We start from the raw sequence: 15,671 nt of genomic DNA on the forward strand, positions 1-15,671 counted from the left end.
TTTTTTATGGTCCAACTCGCATATTTGTACATGACTACCGGAAAAACCATAGCTTTGACTCAATGGACCTTTGTCAACAAAGTGACATCTCTGCTTCTTAATACACTGTGTAGGTTAGTCATAGCTTTCCTTCCAAGGAGTGTCTTTTTAATTTTGTGGCTGCAGTCACCATCCACAGTGATTTTTGAGCCCAAGAAAATAAAATCTATCACTGCTTCCACTTTTTCTCTTTCTATTTGCCATGAAGTGATGGGAATGAGAACCCCATGAACATGTCTTTTCAAAAATAATAATTATTTTTAAAAGGGGGCTATGTAAAATTTTTGGTTTTTAATGTTAGCATCTAAATCATTTTTTCCCCTTGTACTTCACCTATTGGGAGCCTAAGAAATAATATTTCCTATTTATTAAAACAAAGAAAATTATCTCTTTTCAGTTTTATGACATCATTTATAAAATGCCACACATTTTATTATGACCATCTCATTCAGCTTTACCAATGACCCTGGAAAGATCTGTTACTTTGCAGATTAAAAGATAAAGCCTTGAGTGTTTGCCCATGGGTCCATAGCCAGTAACTGCTAGCATTAGGATGGAAACTCAAGCTGATCCAGTTCCAAAGAACACTGTGCTTTCTAGGTGTCTCATTTATTTTACTATAACAAGGATATCCCTAAAGTATGAAGTTCGCTGCCTTTATGCTTGAGGAATTTTTGGTTTAGTGGATTTGTTTTTCCTTCTAGGGGAGCCAGAGAATGATCTTGGGAGCAAATATGTAGCCTAGTCAAGGAATTTAAGGGTTTTGGAAGTCTCAAAGAATTGAATGGAACCTGTATTAGTATTGTCCTCTGTTTTTTTTCATATGAAACCTTCTCTCTGCCACATTTAATGTCTATAGGGGCTTCCCAGGTGGCTCAGTGGTAAAGAATCCACCTGCACTGTGGGAGATGCAGGGAATGTGGGTACAGTCCCTGGGTCAGGAAGATCCTCTGAAGGAGAAAAATGGCAACCCACTCCAGTATTTCTTGCCTAGGAAATCCCATGGACAGAGAACCTGGCAGGCTATAGTCCATGGACCGTAAAAGAGTTGGAAATGACTCAGCGACTAAACGATAACAATGTCTATATGTTTTTTTTTTTTTATATGGTTTTTTAATACTCCCCTCAACCAGTTTGAGGGTTACAGATGGGGTGGAATAAAAAGACACTTTGGAGAGCCTTTACATTACTTTGTTTGCCAGGTACTACTAAGTGAATATGTGCAGCCTTGTTACACACATGTTATACACATGTGTGTGTTCGTGTGTATTTAGTTGCTCAAGTCGTGTCTGACTCTTTGCGACCCCGTGGACTGTAGCCTGCCAGGCTCCTCTGTCCGTGGGATTTCCCAGGCAAGAATATTGGAGTGGCTTGCTGTTTCCTTCTCCAGGGAATCTTCCTGACCCAGGGATTGAACTCGCACTCCTGCGTTGCAGGTGGATTCTTTACCACTGAGCTACCAGGGAAACTCAACGATGTTATGATTAGTGTCTGAAGTCCCTAGATGAGTCTCCGAAAGACAAATCCATAATGTAATTGAATTAGTACACAAGTACACATTTTCCAGTAATATAGACACATAACTTAAGTATAATATATTTTTAATGGAAAAAACTTTAAGTAGTAATTTTTAATTTCTAAGTTGGGGATTAATATACTTTTGTCCTGAAAACTAATTTTTGTATTCATTAAAAAAAATTTGTCACTTTTCCTAAAGCCTGAATTGCAAGACATGTTTTAGCAACCAAATTCTTTGTGTCAGAGTGATAAAAATTTAATAGCCAGATTATTCTGTCCCCAAAACCATGCCACTGTACACTTCCAGTGATTTGAGAACTCCTGTTTCTGCACACCTTTTCTAACAGTATTATCAATCATCTTAATTTTTGTCAGCATCACAGCCAAAAAATAGAGCATATATAGATAACATTGTCTTGATTTGCAGTTTAATGATTTGTAGTGAAGTTAAGCATGATTTAATTTTGTTGGCCACTCGTAATTCCCGTTAATTACCCATTCATCATTTTGCCTATATTGAGTTGTCTTTTAAATTGACTTAGGGCAGGATCTGTTATATATTATGGATTTTGACCTTTGTTTGTTATGTATGTTGCAAATATTTTCTTTGTTGGCTTATCTTTTAAATTTTCTTATGTCTTTTTTTTTCCTGGTCTGATAATTCCAGTATCCTTGCCATGTCTGGTTCTGATGCTTTGTTTCTCAGATTATGTTTTTGTCATTTGGTATGCCTTGTAATTTTTTCTATTGCCAGCATGCTTAAATGTTGTACTGGGTAAAAGCAGCTGTTGGAAAAAGGCCTTTAGTAGTGTGCTGATGAGGTGTTGGGGGAAAGTGATGGTTCTGTACTCTTATAGTTGGTCTCAGAATCTATTCCTCTGGACTGTGAACTTCACTAATGGGTGTTTTTTTTTTTTAACCCCTTTTAGGTGGGACAGGATGACTAGAATGAACTGGAGTTGGTTATTTCCCTTCCCCAGGTCACTTAGGTTTTTATAATAGCCCAGCAGGTTAGGTTCTGGTTACCTAGTTTTCTCTGAGGGCAGGCTTTGTTAAGAACTAGAGTGCTCTGGCATATTTTAAAATGGTTTCCTTTCCCTCTCTCTCTGCTGGAAGCATGAGGGGAATTTTCTTTGATAATTGCTGTGGGAATCTGTTTGGCGTTCTAGAGGCAAATGTGACATTATTTGGGGGGCTCCCCTCCCTGTGACTAGGTCCTCCTGAAGTTTTTAACTCTCAGACTTGTCCGCACTCGGCATACTGCAAGGCTTTTTCAGGTACAGTTCAGCGTTTCCCCCCAACACTGGTTCCTCCTGCAGGTGCGTTGTTGAGATTCCCCAGTCTCTGTCTCTCCAGTTTGGGGACAGTCGGGATCCGTCTGTCCTCCCCTTACTTATGGGTCCTGGAAGAGTAGTCGATTTTTCAGTTTGTTCAGCTTTACATGCAGAACTGGAGATGAAAGTCTTAGCCTTTTTTCTTATTTTTTTGAAAAGAGAAAGATAAGCTAGTAAACCTCTTTGTGTAGAATGCATAGGAGTTTTCATCTCTTTTCCCTTCTCTGCCCTTTTCTTTATGCGGTAGTCACTTGTTGCAAAAAGGCATTTAGTAGTGGCCTCTGAGAAAAACTACTTTTAGTGTTGAGAAAAACTCAACATGCAAAAAAACTAAGGTCATGGCATCCAGTCCCATCCCTTCATGGCAAATAGATGGGGAAACAGTGAAACAGTGACAGCCTTTATTTGCTTGGGCTCCAGAACCACTGCAGATGGTGCCTGCAGCCATGAAATTAAAGACGCTTGCTCCTTGGAAGAAAAGCTATGAGCAACCCAGACAGCGTATTAAAAAGCAGAGATGTTACTGACAAAGGTCCATCTAGTCAAAGCTATGGTTCTTCCAGTGGTCATGTATGGATGTGAGAGTTGGGCTATACAGAAAGCTGAGCACTAAAGAATTGATGCTTTTGAACTGTGGTGTTGGAGAAGACTCTTGAGAGTCCCTTGGACTGCAAGGAAATCCAACCAGTCCATCCTAAAGGAAATCGGTCCTGAATATTTATTGGAAGGACTGATGCTGAAGCTGAAACTCCCAATACTTGGGCCACCTGGTGCAAAGAACTGACTCATTTGAAAAGACCCTGGTGCTGGGAAAGATTGAAGGTGGGAGGAGAAGGGGACAGCAGAGGATCAGATGGTTGGATGGCATTACCGACCTGATGGATGTGAGTTTGAGCAAGCTCTGGGGCTCGGTAAAGGACAGGGAAGCCTGCTGTGCTGCAATCCATGGAGTCACAAAAGAGTCGGACATGACTGAGCTGAGTCACATGTTGAGTGGTGGTTTTCAGTCGCTCAGTCGTGTCGAACTCTGCCACCCCATGGACTGCAGCACACTAGGTTCCCTGTCCTTCTCCATCTACCAGAGTTTGCTGAAACTCTTGTGCATGAAGTTGGTGATGCCATCCAATCATCTTGAGGTTGTTGTATTGAAAAAGCTTTTGAAACCACATTGAGTGTCCACAAAAGGACTTTGTGATCTGCCGTATGTGACAGTGTGGAAAGTCAGCATGAAAGCCAGATACTCGTGGTCCTTCAAAGAACGTTTTGAATATACTGTTGACATTTTCCCTTTGGTTATTGAAGCTGTGAACTCCCAACATTTAACTGTGACTAGATCTTTTCTCAGGATTTGTTTTGTTTCTGTCGCTGCTACTAAAATTATCTTGTCTGAACTGTAATGCTAATATTTGCATCACAACTTTGAGTATCTACTTCGTGCAAGAAACATTTCTGTTTCGGTCTCTCTTTTCTTATTCAGAAGTGTCATTTAGGTAGGGGTTGGGCCATGGGTAGACCTAGATCTTCTGTTTTGTGGCAAGGATCTTCGGGCAGTAGTCATCTCCTATCGCTGGAAAGAATCTACTTTGTCCAACACCTCGCTTCCCTCCTTCATGGGCTTCAGCTCTGCTTTCCAGTCTTTCAGATTGTAGTTTTTATCTAGGCTATCCCTTCTTACTCCTTTTCTCTTTCTTTGCTCTGTGTATATGTCAGTAGTATGAATACCTAGATGAGATACACCCTCTGTGTTTTCTTGGACTTCTAACTTTTATTGAGGCTTTCAGTGGCAAAGTCAAAGATCTCTCTTGGTAAATGTCACATTGCACTTGGAAATATGTGGGTTATTTTCAAATGTCTTTCAATACTGATTTCTAACATAATTCCATAGTGATAAGAGAACAGACTCTGTTTCAGTACCTTTAGACCATGAAATTTTTGCACTTTGTTTTATGTCCATGGATATCTTCCAATGTCTCCTAGTTTATTGTCTGGGAACTTAAATAGAACTTGTATCCCACTGTTGTGTGCAAACTGTAGAAATCTTAATTATGTTGAATTGGTTCTCATAGTGATTTTCAGGTCTTCTGTATCCTTCTACTTCTCTCTATATTCATTCTGTTAATTTTGAGAGTTTGATATTGAAACTCCAACTAAAAAATCTTAATCTACTTAAAAAATAATTTAATATATAGTGGAACCATATGTAACCTTGTTCTGTATTTTCCAAATCTCCTGTAATTGTGATACTTTCATAATTTAAAAAAGAAAAAAAAATGAGATAGTGGTTTTGGTAATCAGCAAGATTGTATCCTTTTCTTTTTCTTTTTTTTTGTAACACCTGCTGTGTTATCTGGTAAGATGGTATCCATGCCATAGCATTTAAGACTAGTTACCAGGGAACTTATGATTGATTGTAATACAGATTCAAACAGAAAGACTGGAAAATTTTCAAAGGTCATATTGATCCTGGTTTTCTAAATGATACTGTGATGTTTTGGAACTACAACTAACTTGTGGTTTACTTTCTAAATCTTAGTTGCCACAGGTAATACAAATACCCAAATCGGATAAAATTTGGCTATGTTCAGCAGAACTGATATCTCTAGAAAAAGGCCTTAGGAGAATATTTTATTTGACAGTTCCTATTAGTTTGCTGGGGGAGCATTTTACAGACAGATGAAAGGAGTGTTCTGTTTGTAGTTGACCCCAGGGTAACAGTGTTGGGACATGCATTGGGATTTAGAGTTCTGAGAAATTCCTCCTGTCTTAGTAGTTTTAGTTCTCTGATAGATTCATTGTGTTATTATAGAGTTTATGGTAGAAACGTGGCACATGTGTTTACAGGGAAGCTGTATTTAAAGGCAGTTTACCTTGAGTTCAGTGAATTCCAGAGTCAGCTTCAGAGCTGCATCCTTGGTAGGTTTGAGACTGTTGTTCTTTACACACACACATCCCACCCGACCCCACCCCACATACACCCTTTATTTGCTAATATGGAGCAGTGCCTCTTCCACTAATTTTTTCTGATTGCTGTATCTGTCAGTATCTTTACGAATAGGTCCTTGAAACTTAAGAGGCTAAAGGATCTTTGGTTTTTTAATCTGAAGTATCATATGTTTGTTTTAGTTTGTACTTTGTCAGTTTTCTAAAGGTCTTCTCACATTTTCAACTGCTGTGTTGGAAATTATCCAAATTTGCAAATTTCCAATCCTTTTTTTTTTTTTAATCCTGTACTTTAGATGTTAGCCTGTTAAGAAAAAGAAGGACAGATTCTTCTTACATTATCTGTTGAGCCTGTCGCACAATACAGGTTGCACACCTTGATGCCAGTTTCTTTTGTTTCCTATTTATTGTTCCATTCCTTACTCACAACCTTGAATTTTAGTCTGACTTTTAAAGGAAAGGCATCAGAAAAGGCCTGTGTATCACTCTTGTTTTCTTGCTTTTTCTAGTCCCTTGCATTCCCTAGTCTCCTGTGGAGTGTTTTGTACTTCATTTTTTTCTGTTTTTCCAGCCAGTTTTCAACACTTTTATTCATCTGAGAGGCTACAAGTAAATGGAGTCATTAATATAAGCCTGGGATTCCTGGACAAACGGTGTCTTAACAGAATGAAATCCAGTAGCAGCCATTAGTCTCTCTGCCTTACGGTTTTGGAAAGTTTTTTATTATGACTGTTAACCTGAACTGTACCTTACTTCAGTTTCCATTGGTTTATCTACCATTGTAGCAGTCTTAAGTGGGTATGGGTCACTGGTTGTTTTCTTGGGGAAGACCTTGAGGAAAAGATAGTTCATTTGGAATTTCAGGGGAGGCAGTAAAGGGGAACAGAGAGTATAAAAGGTGGTGATGCCAAAACATAATGTTGGGTGCATAAGGACGGCAGGTTTCAGATAATCTGAATGCTTTTTTCTTTGCTGGAGAGTCTTTAAAGCCATGCTGCTTTGAAGTCCAAGTTTAATTTTAAGGCTTCAGCATACCAGTCAGAAAGACTGGCCATCGTATATTTGGTACTTTTTCTCCTTTCTTTTCTAGAGCTTGTTTTAGTTGTATTGATAACACACACTGCATATAGTAAGATCAAGCAATGCTCATAAAGTGGTGTGTTCTTATTGTTTAGTTGCTAAGTCGTGTCCCACTCTTGGTGACGCTGTGGACTGTAGCCCACCAGGCTCTCTGTCCATGGGACTTCCCAGGCAGGAATACCGGAGTGGGCTGCTGTTTTCTTCTCCAGAGGTTCTTCCCGACCCAGGGAACAAACCTTTGTCTCTTGCATTGACAAGCGGATTCTTTACCACTGAGCCGCCTGGGAAGCCCATAAAGTGGTGGCTAGAAACCATGATTTAGTCCCTAAAGTACAGAAATGTTAACCTTAGTCCCCAAGTACAGAAATGAAGAAAGGCCTCCTCCATTAAACAAAGTGATGTCTCTTAGATATCTCCTATGAAAGATTTTAGAGAGGCTTATAGCAAAGTTTGTTGCTCCAGAGAGCAGACACTGGTCTCTTGGGTCTCTTGTATCCGTTGGCTGCTAAAGTTTAACTACATAGCAGTTAGTAGAGCCTATGCCATCATTTGATCGTCTGAAGATTGAACGATACAGAAAAGACAGTATTTCATCAAGGAGAAGTTTCTTTCACAAAATTCTTTCAATTTATGATTCTCAGAGAATGGAGTTAAAGCATTCAGGGAGATACTTAAAGAACCACAGGATACTAATAATAGAATTAACAAACTCAGCTAGTGTAGTGACTGTGCAACTCAGCTATAATAGCTGAGAAAAATTGCTGAGATTTCAGATTACTGTTGGGGACACTGATCAGGGATCATACAGGACCTGAATGATAATTTTAGTTCAAGGACAAAAGGCTTTTGCTTGTTTGGGAGTCCACTAGTTCCAGTAAGCCAAATGAACAAGTCTTTAGGGTAGACTCAGTGGACAGCCTCAAAATTATAAACAAAATCCATGATTCACTCAAATTTGAAAAATTTGAACATTTCACATTTTTGCTTGGACAAAGGAGAAACTTCATGTGGAAATGTGGCTTTCTGTCAATGAGACAGTGTGTATTGAATTTTAGAGGGGACTAGAATGGCACCCCACTCCAGTACTCTTGCCTGGAAAATCCCATGGACAGAGGAGCCTGGTGGGCTGCAGTCCATGGGGTCGCTAAGAGTCGGACACGACTGAGCAACTTCACTTTCACTTTTCCCTTTCATGCATTGGAGAAGGAAATGGCAACCCACTCCAGTGTTCTTGCCTGGAGAATCCCAGGGACGGGGGAGCCTGGTGGGCTGCCATCAATGGGGTCGCACAGAGTCGGACATGACTGAAGCGACTTAGCAGCAGCAGCAGAATTTAGGTTAAAGTTCAGTGAAGTGCTTTTACTTAAAAAAACAAAGTTGAGTTAATTGCTCATTAGGTGGAGTCTTGAGCAGATATTTTAAAATGGTATCTGTTAAAAGTGGGAAATTCAGCATCCTGGATACAGATAGATCATGTCCTTCATTGTTTATGTGCCAGTGTAGAGTAACGTACTGTGATAAAGTTGTGTCTTTAGGCAAGTGTGATATTTTTCCTTCTCACTGTCTACTGGACCACTCTCCCTCCCTTAGTGTTCCATTAAATAATTAGAACTCAAGGAGACCTTGAAATTGTATCAGATGGTGAGCACTAGGAGGAACTAGGACATTCAGCCAGAAGTAAAGAAAAATCAGGTGGGATGTGATAACAGTATCCAAATGTTTGAAAGACTGTTGTGTGGAAAAATGGCTCGACTTAAATCAGCTTGCCTCTAGAGGGCAAGCTGTAGGGGTGGGTAGCTAGCAGTTTTGGACTCACCACTAGGAGGAGCTTTCTGAAGTATAAGCTGACGGGAGTTTCCATGAGTGGAGCTGTGAGAGCAGAGGCAGGATGGCCGGGGCTTAAAGCGCTTAGAAGGCAGATTCTGTGTCTTTGGGAAAAATTGAACCAGGTGGCCATGCTGAAAAGTCTTGACATTTTCCTGACTTAGTTCTAAATTCCCTGACCACTAGTTTCAGAAAGATGCTTGCTATCTTAGGTGAAGAAGACTTTCTATACATGAGTAATAATGAAGCATTCTCTGTATGCGGGCTGTTAGATGTTCAGAGATCAGTGATAGCCTCTTGCTGTCAAGTATCTTGTATTTATAAATGGAAATATTTTTGAGCTTTTCTTCATTTCCATTCTTGAACCAGTGTGTAACTTTTTTTTTTTTTACTATTATTGTCAGGATTTAAATGTCTAAAAATTAGTTTTGAGGTTTACTTCCCTTTCAGATACTAAAATTATTTTTCTCTCCTCTTTATTCCCAGCAATGTCTCAGGCTGTGCAGACAAATGGAACTCAGCCATTAAGCAAAACATGGGAGCTCAGTTTATATGAACTACAACGAACACCTCAGGTAATGTAGACCAAGATAATTTAGGGAAAATATGAGACATATGAAAACTGGAATATATTTTTAGAAAATGAAAATTTGAAAGACCATAACCGTAATAATATATACAAAGTAGTCCTAATTTTTGTGTATGTTGGTTGACCATTCATTGAAGAAATAATTTGAGTGCCTATTGTGTACCAGGTCTTAAATTAGGGACTAGGTAAAGTGGTGAATAAAACAGATGTGGCATCAGCTCAGGAAGTTTAGACATCAAGCAAGTAAATTACACATATGAGAAGTTGTATATAGGAAAGTTCCTCAATGCTGTAATAATAACAGGGTAACTAGGGAAGACTGTTTTGAGAAGGTGAAGACGGGAAAGACTGGGAGAGGAACAAGCTTGAAGGAGATAAACATCCTTAAAACTGAAGTCCGAAAGTTTGAAATGCCTGTAAGACAAGCAGAAATGCTACCTAGGGGTCTGGGCTAAATGTAAAGTTTCAGGACTTGTCAGTGCATTTTGAGCACAGGAATGCCAGATTACCTAGAGAGAGATGAGCAGAAGGCTCAGAACTTCATCCAGAGGAGCTTCAGCATTTAGAAATTAAGTAATAGGAAAGGAGGCTGAGAAGGAACAGCCAGAGAAATGGAAGGAAAAATGGGAGATGAGGAGAGGAGATAAAAAAGAGGACAGAGTGTTTCAAGGAGGATGCAGCTACTGTGTTCAGTACTACTGAGAGGATGAGTAAGATAAGGATTACAAGAGTGAACATTCGAGTTGGCAGTATACAGCTGGTAACCCTTGAGAAGAATAAATTCCCTTGAGTAGGTTGTGCTGTGTTAAAGAGGGAGGAGGGGAGGTGAAGGTGAATAGGTAATGCTTTAGAGAAGTTTGGCTGTGCAGAGATGCCGAAATGAGTGAAAACTTGAGGGGAACGAAGAATCAGGGAGTTTTAAATTTTGTTAGTGAGAAGTGGAACTCCTCTCACCCCAGCTCCCTCTGTACACAGCTCTAAGGTTCACGTTTCACTGCAGCAAGCCTATGTTAATCCAGATTGATTTAGTGAGGAGGAAGAGATTGCTGAAGTCTGAGAGCAGACAGAATAATTGAAAGGGGAGTATGCTTGAGAAGGTAGAAAGGAACGTAGATTTGATAGGAAGTGATGTACTTTCTCCCTGTAATAAGAACGAGGAAGATGCCTTATAAAGATCAGGTAGAGAGAAAATGAGAGCTCTCTTTTAATGAAGTAAGGTGATCTGTTTAACGTTTACATGCTAGAAGGTCTGCAGATAGAAGAAAAGGTGTGAAAAACACTGTAGTGAAAAGAAAAGTGAGTTTTCACTGATACCAGTCTGGTTGTGTGATCCCTCCCCCTTTCCCCTCTGCATTGCTACACAGATACACAGGTATAGAAATGCAAACCTAGATGGATGGTTTATCCAGGCTTGGGATTTTGCTAGGCAAGTTTTCAAGAGGCCAAGGGGGACAGGCTTGATTACTAGCTGGGTCATCATCATACCCTGTGTGATTCATAAAATGGAGGTTATAATTCCTAAGTCAAAAGTTTGTGTACATATTAAAGGTTGAAATAGATACTTGATAAGGGACAGTATCTACAGTTTCATTGTCTTTTCTTGTGGAGTCATCAATCTTTGACCCTAAAGAGAAAACACAAATATGATGGAGAGCCAGTGGAAATAGGAAGTGTCAGTAACCCTGTTGGAAGCCCTCATTTCTACCTGCATCCTCCTCTTCATAGCCACTACCTCCCTCTTCCCTCAGTCCACAGGAGCCTGTATTGGTGCCTTTGTTCTCAGTGCCGCCTTGTGGGAAGGGTAGGTAGTGGTAGTGATGCAGAAAGTAGGAGTCGCTGATTTGTGCCTTTGGGAGATGTGGCCTGAATTCTACATTGGAACTCCAAGTGCATTTCTCACTGATAACAGTTTTAGTCATGACAGTTAGAAATACTAATACTTGTTACTTCAGACAGATATGCTATAGTTTAAATCAGTTTGTAGGTTAGCCTGACAACCTGACCACGTGGTATAAAACTGCTCTGTGGATCAAGATTTTTTAAGGTTTAAAAAGTGATTTTAAAGCAAAATCCCGTTGAACTGTGCATAGAGAATATTTAAATTCATATTTTAAAATCTTTTAATGGATGGCATGAAGTATATAGTTTATTATCAAAATGGTACACTTTCGCAGATGGAAGAATTTTTAGGGTTCCTTTAGCCTCAGTGTCCTCATTTTGCAGGTAAGAAGATAATGTTAAAATATTTAGAGTTGCAGAGCTAGTTGTTGAACTAGAACCTAAGCCATCTGACTCCATATTTAGTGCTATTTTAAAATTACGCCAGGCTAATTTACCATTAGTTATCTTTTAAATATATGATAAGCTATCTTTGACATTATGATAACAGATTTATATAATGCTTTGGTGCTGGGGCTGAGGGAAGTTGAAGGAGATTATAGATAAAACAAGATTGGTTGTAAACTGACAGTGATGTTGACTGGATGATGGCTACACAGGTGTTCATTTTTGTCTCTTCTGTATTCTTATATGTTTGAACTTGTCCATAACTTTTTTAAAAAAATTAGGATTTAATTTTAAAGTGATGTTTTTACAGGAGGCAATAACAGATGGCTTAGAAATTGTGGTTTCACCTCGAAGTCTACACAGTGAATTAATGTGCCCAATTTGTTTGGATATGTTGAAGAACACCATGACTACAAAAGAGTGCTTACATCGTTTTTGTGCAGACTGCATTATCACAGCCCTCAGAAGTGGGTATGTTAAAATGAGTGACACCTAGGCATTTACATTATGTGAGGACCATATTCTAGTGCTTTATCTAAAGTCTAGGTTGTAATTGCTAGAGAATCTTTGTTTTGAAATAGTTGGTTTTATATAATGTTAGAAGCTTTTCAGGATGAGTTTTTATTTTGAGGAAACTACAAAGTTTGAAACCATGGTTTTTCTACTTCTTAAATATATAAAATAATATCCTGATGAAAGCTATTTCAATAAAATAATTGATAACATGAATATATATTAATGGATAGTTTTCTCCTTATATGGCATGGATATCAGAAAGGGGAACTTTATATTAGGAAAGACTAGATTTTCATTTCTAAAATGGTTATATATAAATTATCATAAGGAAGTATTTAGATTTTTCTCTGTTGGCAAGTAGTAGAGAGTATCTCAGGTTTCAAAGACCGTGCTTATAGCCACTAGTCAGATATTCAAGGAAAGTCAGGTTAATCAGTTTAAATTTCTGTGACTTAGTAAAGGTATTGGGGAAAAGATGATACTAATCTGGAAGCTGGCTATTTTTGTCTTCAGCCCAAAGATACTGGCATTACTTATATTTTCTTTTCCCTCTTTTTATTTAGCAATAAAGAATGCCCTACCTGTCGGAAAAAGCTAGTTTCCAAAAGATCACTAAGACCAGACCCAAACTTCGATGCACTCATCAGCAAAATTTATCCAAGTCGTGATGAGTATGAAGCTCATCAAGAAAGAGTATTAGCCAGGATCAACAAGCACAATAATCAGCAGGCACTCAGCCACAGTATTGAGGAGGGACTGAAGATTCAGGCTATGAACAGGTACGGGCGAGAAGGCAGAGAGGGTGGCCGCTCTTCTGAGTGTTTTATTAAAGACTGAATTTACTTACCGCCTTCCATTTTGAAAAAGATAAAATGCAGTAACCAACAGTAGTTCTATGTAATTAGTTTTTCATGCAGGTATAATATATGTCTCCCGGGGTAATAGGGGATTCCTTTTAAAGTAGAATCATAAAAACAAAACAAAAACCTCTCATATACCCACTTCTGTCTCCACTCACCACTGTACTTCTCTTCTTCTCTTCATAAGAGTTGTCTGTGCTCACCACCTCCAATTTCTTCCCATTTTGAACTCCCCCAGTCAGGGTTTACCCCCATTCCTCATATCACCCTTGTCAAGGTTATCATTGGCCTCCACGTGGAAAAATCTAGTCGCTGATTCTGAGATCTCATCTTACTTAATATTTTACACAGTTAATTTCTCTTTTCTCTTTGATTGGTTTTCTTTCCTTGTCTCTCAAGAGATCATATTCTCCTGGTTCCCTTTGTATGTTGTTAGCTGTTTCTTGTCTCCAAACCTAACATGTTCAGTACTGCATTATCGCTTTTCACCCCCTACGTCTCTTCTTTCTTGCCTGTTTCAGTTGATGGCAACACCATCATCACACTTGCTTTAGCCAAACATTTTGGGGTTACTTTTAATCTCTCCTTTTTTCCCAGTCTGTATACCAGTCTGCGAGTAAATATATTTTTAGCTTTTCCCATAATACATCCACGTTGGTATAAGCAGCCACTGTCTTTCGTTTGAAGTATTGAAGTAGCCTCCTGATTGGTCTTTCTACTTTCCATGCTTATCACCATACCATCTGTTCAAAGCACAGCAGACAGAATGATGAGGTGAAAGTCAGGTCCAAGTTCTCCTTTGCTTTGAGGCCTCCAATATCTTCTCTTCATAGTCAGGCTAAAAGACCTTAATGGTAGGGTAGCTTCCAAAGCCCTATACATTCTGAGCACTTTCCTCACCCCCATTCTTTTTTCTGCTCTGACATCTCCTTACATGTTTAGGCCTCAGGGAGAGTCAGGACTTTCCAAAGCCACGTCCCAGTCTAGCGGCTTTCACCTTGGCTGAACATCAGAATCACTTGGGAAGTTTTTGAATCCTAGAGCCTCAAAGTTATCACTTCAGACTAAGTAAATCAAAATCTTTGATTGGGGAATAGGCATTCATATTTAAAGGTACTAGAAGTGATTCTGAAATGCAGACCTTCAGTCTTCTACTTGGAGAAAGAATCCCCTTTGTGAAATCCTTTATGGATAGACTTTCGATTTTGCTGAACATTTCTAGTGGTGGGAGTATGTGACAGAAGCTTTGTTCAGTTGTTAACAACATTATTAAAGCTTCTTCGGTGTTTTTCAGACTTAGCAAGCTTGTTTCTGCCTTGGCGCCTTTATACTTACTGTTCTGTCTTTCAGGAACCTCTTCTAGATAATCTGCATGGCACACACTATTTTTTCAGGTGTCAGCTAAGTTTGCATTTTCCACCCCAATTATAAAATGAGTATTGTTAACTGCCTTGACGGTTGTTTTGATGAATAAATAAGGTGTACATGAAGCGCCTTGCCTAATTACTGGTTTATAGTATTTGAGCTTGTTAGAGAGACGCTTCTTTATTCATGCTCTGTATTTAGATATCTCATCTTTTGTATTAGAATAATTTTGCATTGCATTAGCTGACTTTGGGTGAGGTCAGCAGGCAGAGAGTGCTTACATATCTGAATTATACCTTTCTTTTGATTTAAAATCTCATAAGAAAAGTCTCCAAATGTAAGTAAGTATTTGCCAGTAGTCCCTATAATCAAAAAAGAAATTTTTTCAGTGAATGTAGATATTTGTTAAATTTGTTCAAATGTTTGCCTGTGTATGTTTCCCTAAACTTTTCAAGGACATGTGGGAAATAGATGCCGTTATTCAACTTGGAGCAAATTCAGTTACTAAGATGTTTTTAGAATTTAGGTGTTTATTGTTTTTTTTTTGGTCCACGTGGCTTCGAGATCTCAATTCCCCAATTCCAAGGGTTGAACCCAGGCCACAGCAATAAAAATCTGGAACCCTAACCTCTAGGCTACCAGGGAACTTAGAATTTAGTAACTTCAATAAATGTACTTCTAACTTGATGCATGGAGAAGGCCTACATGTAAATTTCATGCAACCTGTTTTTGTGTTATTTTCCTCTTAACTAGATTACAGCGAGGTAAGAAACAACAGATTGAGAATGGTAGTGGAGCAGAAGACAATGGAGACAGTTCTCACTGTAGTAATGCGTCCACGCATAGCAATCAGGAAGCAGGACCTAGTAACAAACGGACCAAAACATCTGACGATTCCGGGCTTGAGCTTGATAATAATAATGCAACAGTGGCAATTGACCCAGTAATGGACGGCGCTAGTGAAATTGAATTAGTGTTCAGGCCTCATCCCACACTTATGGAAAAAGATGACAGTGCACAGACAAGGTAAGTGTGGGTTAGTTTCAGATTATCTGAATTTAGAATGTTTACTTTGGAGTTAGAAAGCAATTTCAGGTAAGAAGTAAGGGTGATATTTGTCATCCCATTGTTGCCAGCTGGATAGTTTAGCTGCCTGCATTGTTGTTTTTATTCCTCAAGTGCTTGCCGTCTACAGATGCATATCTGAAAGGAAGGACCCTCCTAGGCAGAGGAGGACAAAGGATCATTTAAATGTCTTAACAATAATGCTCTAAAATTTTTGGCTGGCCAGCATGGCTGCTTTATTATCTCTCTTCAGAG

At 39.0% G+C, this 15,671-nt stretch overlaps 1 protein-coding gene across 2 annotated transcripts in view; it reads left to right on the plus strand.

Moving 5' to 3' along the window:
• RNF2 (ring finger protein 2) overlaps positions 1 to 15,671 on the plus strand; it is a 41,410-nt gene that overhangs the window by 22,809 nt on the left and 2,930 nt on the right. The window contains exons 1-5 of one of the 2 annotated variants that reach the window (XM_069546294.1): positions 8,146 to 8,603; positions 9,222 to 9,310; positions 11,921 to 12,081; positions 12,690 to 12,905; positions 15,105 to 15,377. In XM_069546294.1, coding sequence (XP_069402395.1) covers positions 9,224 to 9,310; positions 11,921 to 12,081; positions 12,690 to 12,905; positions 15,105 to 15,377 — 737 coding nt within the window. In that variant the 5' untranslated portion in view covers positions 8,146 to 8,603; positions 9,222 to 9,223. Of the gene's footprint in view, positions 1 to 8,145; positions 8,604 to 9,221; positions 9,311 to 11,920; positions 12,082 to 12,689; positions 12,906 to 15,104; positions 15,378 to 15,671 lie in introns of those variants that run through there. The other variant, XM_069546293.1, reaches the window with a different exon arrangement.

This window comes from Ovis canadensis, chromosome 12, assembly GCF_042477335.2.
Source record: "Ovis canadensis isolate MfBH-ARS-UI-01 breed Bighorn chromosome 12, ARS-UI_OviCan_v2, whole genome shotgun sequence".
In the NCBI taxonomy this organism is placed as follows: domain Eukaryota; kingdom Metazoa; phylum Chordata; class Mammalia; order Artiodactyla; family Bovidae; genus Ovis; species Ovis canadensis.